This window comes from Clupea harengus, chromosome 16, assembly GCF_900700415.2.
Source record: "Clupea harengus chromosome 16, Ch_v2.0.2, whole genome shotgun sequence".
Lineage (NCBI taxonomy): Eukaryota > Metazoa > Chordata > Actinopteri > Clupeiformes > Clupeidae > Clupea > Clupea harengus.
The window spans coordinates 10,271,095-10,281,458 of NC_045167.1; the positions used below are offsets into that span (position 1 = coordinate 10,271,095).

The 10,364-nt window shown below is 46.1% G+C and overlaps 1 protein-coding gene across 1 annotated transcript in view; it reads left to right on the forward strand.

Annotated features, from left to right (window-relative positions):
- The window catches only part of LOC105897473 (leucine-rich repeat neuronal protein 3), a 17,993-nt gene extending 8,338 nt beyond the window's left edge, over positions 1-9,655 (forward strand). The window contains exon 2 of the mRNA XM_012824404.3: positions 5,937-9,655. Within this exon, the coding sequence (XP_012679858.1) occupies positions 6,348-8,468 (2,121 nt within the window). The 5' untranslated portion in view covers positions 5,937-6,347 and the 3' untranslated portion in view covers positions 8,469-9,655. The remainder of the gene's footprint in view (positions 1-5,936) is intronic.
- The last annotated feature ends 709 nt before the right edge of the window (positions 9,656-10,364 follow it).

Consider the following 10,364-nt stretch of genomic DNA (forward strand, 5'->3'; position numbering starts at 1 on the left):
CTGTTACCTCATCAGCAGGATTCACGAGATCTTAGTGCTGTAGTAACTGGGTTGTGGCTGATATATCTCATCTTCATCGTCTTTGTTCACTGCATGTATGTATGTATGTATGTATGTGTGTATGTATTAATGTACGTATGTATGTGTGTGTGTGTGTGTGTGTGTGTGTGTGTGTGTATGTATGTATGTATGTATCTATCTATCTATCTATTTATCTATCTATCTATCAATCTATCTACCAACCAGTTATTTGTTTATGTTTTCATATTTAAACATCAGTCATTGCTTTAAATGAGGTCTTCTGACTCATGCACTCTGCTATTTCCCCTCCCTCTTTCTCCCCAATCCCTGACTGGGCTTTTAGATGATGGGAAATGAAACCGGTTGCATTGTGGGTAAAAGGTGTCACGGTGGCAGTGGCGGTGGCTTGTTCCCTGAGGGGCGAGTGCATTAGTGCATTACAACTAACAGCGCGGCCGGCGGCACCTGCATCAGCGGGTCGGGCCGCACCGCGGGAGCTCCCACAATGAGCATGACACCCTTTCAAGAGGGAAAAAGGAGCCGCAGCGTTTGACCTAAAAAGAAGAGAGAAACAAACAAAAAACGGGAAAAAAAACGGAGTGGTGAGACATACAAGGAAGAGAGGAATGCTGTGGAGTGCTGGGGAGTAAGAGCAGACAGAAAGAGAGACAGAAAGAGAGAGAGAGAGAGAGATGAGAGAGAGGTGAGAGGCAAGAGGAGAGGGAGGGAGGGAGGGAGAGGGAAATGTAGAGCAGAGACAAAAAAAAAAGATGGCGAGAAAGGAAAAAAAGACGTTGGTGTGAGTTGAGTGCCTTTTCTTTTTTGAGCAGAAAAAGCTGTAAGCTTGGCGCCAGGGAAACAGCTTTTAGGATCAGTTGTTGACCTCTCGTGGAATCCACTCACGTTGTGTTAAGATTCCGAGACACCAAGTGCCAGGGTCATCCCTATCCTCCCTGTCCTCTCTCTCTCTATGGCACAAAACACAGAACAAGGCCTTTGGGAGTTTTCCATCATTTCTTTCCAGCAACGCTAATTAGCCCGTTGCAAAATACAGAGGCCCTTTCTTTCACTCTCTGTTTGTCTTGTTTAACAGCTTTACACACACACACACACACACACACATAAAACACACACACGTAGACACCCAGATATCACATACACACACATACAGGGAGAGAGAGAGACACCGACACACACTCCGACACACACACCGACGCACACTCTGATGCACACACACTCCTTTTCACCCCTCTTTAATCCTCCTCCATCTCCGTCTCTCCCTCTCTCTCTGCCTCTCTCTCTCTCTCTCTCTCTCTCTCTCTCTCTCTCTCTTTTTCTGGCATATATTTAACCCTCTGTAGTCTGAGGCCTGTCAGGCACCTTTGAGGTAGTTTGACATACTTTGACATTTTTATATCCCCCCCCCCCCCATTTTAAAACATTGATCCCAGAGTGAGCTATGAGCTAACCATTCCAAGCTATTCATTCTCTCCACTGGAATAAAGGGCGCCGGAGCTGCCCGGTTCTGTTGCGATGCTGCCGAAGCCTTGACAGTAAATCACTGAATCAGTTTATTCCGGCATAGAGTACCATTCATTCAGACCCAAACTCCCAGGCATATGTCTGCAGCCTACAGGGGGGAGGGGGGGAGCAGTCTCAGAAACCAGACCTCTGGGCTATGAATTAAATATCATTAATCTGACTTGTGTTTCACAGAGTATCGACCACCGTCAACAAATACAGGAGCTGTGGTTTTGACCACGGGCGGACAGGCCAGGACTAGTGAGATGCTTTAAAAGTGTAAAACATTGAACACACTCTTTAAACACCTTTACAGAAACACAAATACAGATGTGAGGGTTTCAGTGCATGGTTGTGACCTGTGTCCAGACCGTAGATCCTACTTTATATGTCCTCAGGTATATTTAATAATAAATGTACTTTATAGTAAGTTGCCTTTTGTGCTGTGCGCTTAATAATGAATAGCACATTAAAGAGAACCCTTTTATGCTTTTCCATTTTTTTCCTTTCCTTTGGTGTGTTATATAGCTTTTTGTGCATGTAAACGGCCTGCAAAGTTAAAAAGCCCAAAGAACACGCCATAGGTAGTAACTCTCTCCCACAGAAACCACTTTTCTCAGCTGCCTGAAACGCCTCATTGGAATTCCAAGATGTTACAAGATGATGCAATCTCGTAACACAATCCTTATTACCTAACTTACTGACCAATCAGAGCACACATGATTTTATTGGGAGGGGGGCTTTAAAGACACAGGAGTTCTAACAGAGCGTTTCAGACAGAGGGTGAATAAAGATGTACAGTATGATAAAACAATGTGTTTTTGGAACATTGAAATATGTAAATCTATTCTAGTAGACCCAAAACATGTTAGGGTTAAACCGATAAACACTTTTACTAAAAACCCCAAAAAACAAACACAGTTTTCAGTGTATGTCTGTGACCTGTGTATGCATCGTATTCTCATAGACGACAGGGCAACATTGATCGTGAGCCACTTCCGAATGTGTTGACAGTGTTGTGGTCCTACACAGGGCCGTCGGCAGTTACCCGCTCAGGTGTGGCCTCTTGTGCTTCTCACATAATGGAACAAAGTAAATGGAGCAATCCGTTTGGTAATGTGAATTCATGTACCGCGGAGAAAATCTGGCCTCCCCCTCGATAGCCTAACCTTGTCCGAATGGAGAAGGGGGGGGGGGGGAATAATGTACAGAAGACTTATGATAATGTGAGGGATGGGGAAACACAGAGGTACCATTGCGGATGTAATAATTTCATCAAGTGTCAGAGCGAGACCTGAATACTAACGAGAGGCGACGCCTTCACATTAAGCTGGCAAACAGCCAGGGTGCTTCCACTAACAAAACCAGCGCTTCAGTCCAGCGGCCAAGTGCTCCTCCAAAAGGGAGTTTGTCACATTTGGCTTTGACTTGGTAAATAAGCTGGTACAGTGGGAGATCTGTTACACAATATCACTATAGGCCACTACCATCCGGCCTGTCATAAAACAATAAGTCAGTAATAGTACATCTATATCCTTATCTGTATATATTATATCCATAATTATATTGTGGCTTTATTTGATGAGGAGTGGAGTGCAGGAGTCTCTCATGTGTAAAATAAATGTAAACCCACCTGAAAACTGGTGATGAGGGTTTATTTCTCTCTAATTCATTTTTCATAAATGGTTAATGTCAAAGTTAGCTAGGCGCTAGCACCGCTGCAATGTTATCTCGTTTCTGTGCATGAGTTTCGAGGAAAATTAATGACACTTTGAAAGACTAGGTTAAGCTAAAATGGCTGAAACACTAAAAACAGCCTTCTTTTGATGGCAAATTCACAACTAAACAATAAACAGCATTTAGAATGTTGATGTCCTTCAACAACTGTGCAGTACTGATTGGAAAAATCCAAGGCTCTTTGGCTTATTATGTCATAGTCAACCAACTACTACTAGGTATTTCTCTAGAAGAAACTAAAAATGGTAGAAGCCGTGCTGTTATATTAATCCGACGGGAAGACATAACTATCATCATCATCATCTTCTTCTTCTTCTTCTTCTTCTTCTTCTTCTTCTTCTTCTACATCATGATCATCATGATCGTGATCATCACCACCACCATCGTCATCTTAGGCCATGTTTGTAAAAGCTGTGTAAGGTCATATGAACAGCTATTGAAAGCAGGAAAAACATGTATGCATATGAAGCTACTCTTCCAGTAATTTTAATAAAATAAAAAATAAAGCATACAGAGAGAAGCACCTGTAAGCACATTGGGCTGAAGCTGTTGTATCAGATGATCATATTACTGCATGAAAAGGAGACCAATAGGAAACTCAAGGAAGAAAAGTGCTATCAGTCACGACTTTCATTTCTATAGATGCTGAACAGAAGTACCAATTTGGCTTGTGCCAGGGTACCCACAGCCTTTAAACACATACACACATACACACACACACACACACACACACACACACACACACACACACACACACACACACACACACACACACACACACACACAGCTGGAGAAGATTGCCTGTACGGCAGCAGTTCAATTGCCAATCCATGTTCCAAATTAGCCAACCAGAGCTCACAAGATCTATGCTTCCCACTCTCGTACTTCTCTTCCACACACACACACACACACACACACACACACACACACACACACACACACACACACACACACACACACACACACACACACACACACACACACACACTCCTCCTATATTGTGCCCACATTTCTTAGTGGAGGTACTACAGGCCTTCCTCTTCCAGATATCCCTCTCTCTCTACAGAAACCATCATCCCTCAGAGATTAGAAAGAGAGAAACAGAGAGAATGAGGTGAGGAGAGAGAGACATAGAGTGAGGTAAGGAGAGAGAGACAGAGAGAATGAGGTAAAGAGAGAGAGACAGAGAGAGTGAGGTAAAGAGAGAGAGACAGAGAGAGTGAGGTAAGGAGAGAGAGACAGAGAGAATGAGGTAAAGAGAGAGACAGAGAGAATGAGGTAAAGAGAGAGAGAGACAGAGAGAGTGAGGTAAGGAGAGAGAGACAGAGAGAGTGAGGTAAGGAGAGAGAGACAGAGAGAGTGAGGTAAGGAGAGAGAGACAGAGAGAGTGAGGTAAGGAGAGAGAGACAGAGAGAGTGAGGTAAGGAGAGAGAGACAGAGAGAATGAGGTAAAGAGAGAGAGACAGAGAGAGTGAGGTAAAGAGAGAGAGACAGAGAGAGTGAGGTAAGGAGAGAGAGACAGAGAGAGTGAGGTAAGGAGAGAGAGACAGAGAGAGTGAGGTAAGGAAAGAGCGAGGGAGAGAGGTTCCTTCATCCTTTCTGTTTCCAGTCCATTGCTCTGATACAGAGATGAAAGATGAAAAAGCTCTATAGCATCTCTCTCGTTCCCTTCTCTCTCTCTTTCCCTTCCCTCTCTCTTTCCCTTCTTTATCTCTTTCCTCTTCTTGCTTGCTCTCTTTCATTCGCCCTACCCCCTTTCCTGCTGTATGTTTTTTTACTTCTCCCTTCCTCTGCTCTATTTCTAGCACACTTTCTTCCCCCCATCCCTCTCTCTCCCTCTCCCTCTCACCCTCTCTCGTTCACACACCATCTCTTTCATTCTCTCCCTCTCATGCACTTGCTCTCTAATTTGCTGCCTTTTCCGCCGTATTGCCATTGATGAGCGACACGGGCGAAACACAGTTTGGCGGTACGGGGAGGACAAGAAAGCACGACATACAGCGCACAGCTTAATTAATGATGAGGAAAAGACAACACAAAGGCAGAGAGGCTTGAAATGAATGATACGTGATGAAAGAGACTTTTCCCATCTCTCTCTTTCCACCTCCCTGCTCCCCCCCCCCCCCCCTCTCTCTGTCTCTCTCTCGCTATCTCCCCCTCTCTCGCCTATGATTCCTTAGGCTCAGAAAAAAAAGAGAAAAACACAGACAGAATTATTACGGGTACATCTCCCACTCTCCCCCAGAAGTTCCCACCACAGACATCAATAACATCAAAGAACAGCTGCGTGACCCGCTCGCCGACCTTAAGAACTTTGCCTTTCAAGTACATTTCTAGAGCAAAAGACTTGTGCCGTAACATCACACAAAAAGCCAGCCCGATAATGCCACCATTTAATGTCATAGCAGGAGGTGGGGAGGGGGGGGAGGCTGCAGCAATATCCCAAAATAAGATAGAGAAGGTCAAGGACACAGAAATCCATCTATCATTGGTTTGATGGCAGAGCCTATGCAATATAAATGCCAGCGTGCTTTAATGTGCTTTAATGTGACTTTGGTTAATGTCAATATGCTTTAATCTGAGTCCTGTGATGTGCCCCTGTTCACCTTCAAATGTCTCAGTCACGTCACTCTTTCTGTCGTTTCCTTTTTTTCCAGGTGGAACTGGATCATGACTGACAATGACAGCTCACGTCGAGAGGAGCAGATGTTTCTCCACCGAAAAAGTGAAAGAGAGGATTAAACATCGCAATCCATTATAGCTGTGGAACTGTTCGCTCCTGCAGGCATATTTTGTATTCTACCTTCTGACCTTCTTCGTAACCTGGTCTGTGTGACCTTAACCGCAAAGTGAAACCCATTCCTCACCAAGAAAATTAACAGCGGGTTCACCGCACGTGAGGGCAAAAAAAGAAAAAGAACAAAAAAACTCTCCAAAAAATCCCTGGGGAATTTCACTGATCCCGAGCAACCGTCACCCCTCACTGCAGACAAATGATCCATTATTTTTGAAGGCGAACCACTTAATCTACAAGGACCAATTACTTGAGTGCTGGGCAGCGGGCCAATATGAAGGAAGTGTCGCTTGTGGATTGTTTGTTAGTGGGGCTCACTGTGGCGGCCTTTGTTCCCGCCTCTGTGGCGAGAGTTGACTGCCCCAAGTCCTGCGTGTGTGAAACTCGCCCCTGGTTCTCCCCTAGTTCTGTGTACATGGAGGCCCCAACAGTGGACTGCAATGACTTGGGGCTTTTTGCACTCCCCGAGAAACTACCTGCAGACACGCAAGTAGTGCTGCTGCAGACGAACAACATCGGCAAGATCGACCAACCTTTGGAATACTTAGCCAACGTTACTGAGATCGACCTGTCGCAGAACAACTTGACCTCCGTGGCTGATGTTGACCTGGGCCGTCTCTCCCAGCTGCTCTCCCTGCACCTGGAGGAGAACTGGATACGCTTGTTGCCTGACGACGCACTCTCCCACCTTCCCAGCCTCCAGGAGCTCTACCTGAACCACAACTTGATCTCCTCCATCTCGCCGGCAGCCTTCAGGGGGCTCCGGGGACTGCTGCGGCTCCACCTCAACTCCAACCAGCTCCAGACCATTAGCTACGAGTGGTTCGAGTACACCCCGAGCCTGGAGATCTTGATGATTGGCGAGAACCCAGTCATCACCATCCCTGATTTGACCTTTAGGTCATTGAGGAACCTTCGTAGCCTGGTTCTAACCAGGATGAACCTCTCACAGTTGCTTGATGATGCCCTATCTGGCCTGGATAACCTCGAGAGCATCTCCTTCTATGATAACACCTTCCCCGAAGTACCGCACGGGGCCCTGAGGCACCTCAAGAACCTCAAGTTCCTAGACCTGAACAAGAACCCAATTGGCAGGATCCAGAGGGGCGATTTTCTGGACATGCCTCACCTGAAAGAGCTGGGCATCAACAGCATGCCAGAGCTGGTGTCCATCGACAGCTTCGCCCTGGACAACCTCCCTGAGCTCACCAAGATCGAGGCCACCAACAACCCCAAGCTGTCTTACATCCACCCCACCGCCTTCCACAAACTTCCCCGCCTGGAGACGCTGATGCTGAACGGTAACGCCCTGAGCGCCCTACACCGGGTAACTGTGGAGTCTCTGCCGAACCTGCGCGAGGTGAGCATGCACTCAAACCCGATCCGCTGTGACTGCGTGGTGCGCTGGATGAGCATGAACCGGACCCGTGTGCGCTTCATGGAGCCCGACTCGCTGTTCTGCGTGGAGCCGCCTGAGTATGAGGGCCAGCGCGTGCGGCAGGTGCATTTCCGCGAGATGATGGAGATCTGCTTGCCACTCATCTCTCCCGAGAGCCTACCCGCACACCTGAGCGTCGCAAACGGCAGCGCCGTCTCCCTCCACTGCCGCGCATTTGCAGAGCCTGAGCCAGAGATCTACTGGATCACACCAACGGGCACGCGTGTCCTGCCCAACACCGTGTCTGAGAAGTACTACATGCACCCCGAGGGGACCTTTGACATCTACGACATCACGGAGAACGAGGCGGGGCTGTATACCTGCGTGGCTCACAACCTCATCGGTGCCGATCTAAAGTCCGTCTCTGTGGAAGTGAATGGATATTTCCCGCAAACAGCAAACAACTCCCTCAATGTGAACATCAGCTCCGTGGAAGCCAATTCTGTGCTGGTGTCCTGGAAGGCGGCCCATGGCAGCTTGGCACCGAACATTAAGTGGTTCACCGTGTCCGGCTCGAAAAACCCCACGGTGGCCTTCACGGCGCGCGTCCCGTCTGACGTCAAGGTGTACAACCTCACGCACCTCTCCCCGGCCACCAAGTACAAAGTGTGCGTGGATGTCCCCAACGTCCGGCACAAACAGAGCTCCAAGTGTGTCAATGTCACCACGAAGGGGGTAGAGGTGGCAGCGATGACCCGCGAGCGGTGGGACGCTGCGGTGATTGCCGTGTTCGGCGTGCTGCTCACCGCCGTCTCGGTCGCCTGTCTGCTCATATACGTGTCCTTGCGGAACCAGCAGCTCTGCGGGGACCTGCGGAAATGCCAGTCCGTTACACCCCTCGCACCCCAGGCGACACTGCACTCCCCTTTCACCCGGCTCTGGGTCGCTGGCAAAGGCATGCCTGCCGCAGAGGAGGTGAGGGCCACGGTCGTAAACGTGTCGGACAACGCTTTCTAAAATAAAAGAGAGGCGACGCGTTACCCACATCAATTACAAAAACTCTCACAGCCACAGCCAAAAGGACAGACCGTTGAAGGACGAGCTGGTACTACTCTCTGAAATAACAACATTTTGTCTCTGCAAACTTGACATGCTGGGAAACAAGTTTCAAATATACTTTTATTGTGGGTTTTTCGGTGGCAAAACTAAAAAGGAACAGAAACAGTGGATCAAACCTCTGTTATAGTGACCTTTCTGAGTCAGTGGGTCTAAGGATCGTGGCGTCGACCTTTCAGAGTAGGGAGTCACATCTCGGACTGTCCGAAGGGTGGATCTGAGAAGCCAGTGTTGTCTCTTGTGACTGTTAAATGTGTTAAAGAGTAGTGGAACAGTCCTTGTGATCCCGAGCAATACCGTCTGTGCTGTGCAATCATAGACGAGTTAGACGCCACCCGTTTCATAAAGGAAAGAACCCCCTCCCTCGTAGAATAGACGGCAACAACAACGACGGTGTAAGAGTTTTGATGAGATATATCTTCTTTTCTATTTAAAGAGAGAAATTTTGTCTTTTCATTGCTATAAGAATTGTTATATATTCTGTCCAGAAAAAAAAAATGTAACAGAAACATTTACTGTGCTATAGCCAGTCAGTAAGCTGGTGTGAGTTATTAAGCAGAGTATTCTCGTACTGACAACACACACACTCAAAGTCACACACATACGTACATGCACACATGCTTAATAAAGTGCAAAAATGTGTATCCTTGGGAGATTTTTAACGTTGATAGTTTAAATAAGTGGTGTCCAAATGTTAATTTTGAACCTAGTCAGTCGCTACAATTCTCCCAAAAACTTTTGAGAGGTTGCCATTGCCAGTGTAAGTGCCTACACTTCGGATTTCAACCAGAAGAAAAGAGGGAAGAGAACAACAGACCACTTAACAAACCTGTGAATGTCACCCACACAGACACACACACACACACACACACACACACACACAATTATATAGACACAAAATTTACAGATTTCTCGGAGAAGCTGCGAAAGTGAAATGAGACGTGCCATGTCTGCAGCTTCACGAGCCAACATCAAATACTTTTAGTGAAACAGAAAAAAAAACACTTGCAGTATTTTTAGCATACACTTGGTTTAAAGGCATTGCATTCTTGCTTTGGGTGTAAAATTAAAAGCCATTTTTATATCAACCCTGTGCCCCGTGTGTGATGTTTTGGCAAAGGAGACGACTGAGATGGAGTGGAGGTTGGAGGAAAAACAAAAACATCTTGAATAAATGTCAGCTTTTCTTTTTTGAAGCCCTCTCTCTTGCCACAGGATACATGTAGGACACACACAAACTGACATGTGTGTGCATTTGTCTGTGAATGCTGTATAGTAAGGTTTCATTAATTAGGTAACATTAATTTACGCATTAACATGAACAGGGCATATACTTGAGTGTTAATTAACCATGAAACATGTTATATTCAGCTAAGTACCAGAATTTTGCAAGTACTAGATTTTAACTTTTGTTAAAATATTTTTTTTTTACAATTCCTCAGGCAATATTACCTATGTCGTTAGCAAATTAAACAAGCAAACATTTGCAGTGAAATCATCTACTTAAGATAATGAGTTAATAATGTTAACTACCCCTTTTTAATTAATGTGAATTACTGGAACCTTAATAGAACCCATTACTGTTTACTGCCATTTATGTGACATCAGCACAGATATTTGAAGTGACTGCACATAAAACAGTATTAGAGACAGGGCTGCTCTCTGGCCCATGAACTATACAGTGGTCATATTGACATTCCAAATGCAACTTTCTCTGCTCTGTAGAGCAGTGTGTGTTTTTTTTTTGTAGACCTTTGGGTTTAAGAGATGTTCTATTGCCTGCCACAGGCCATGTGT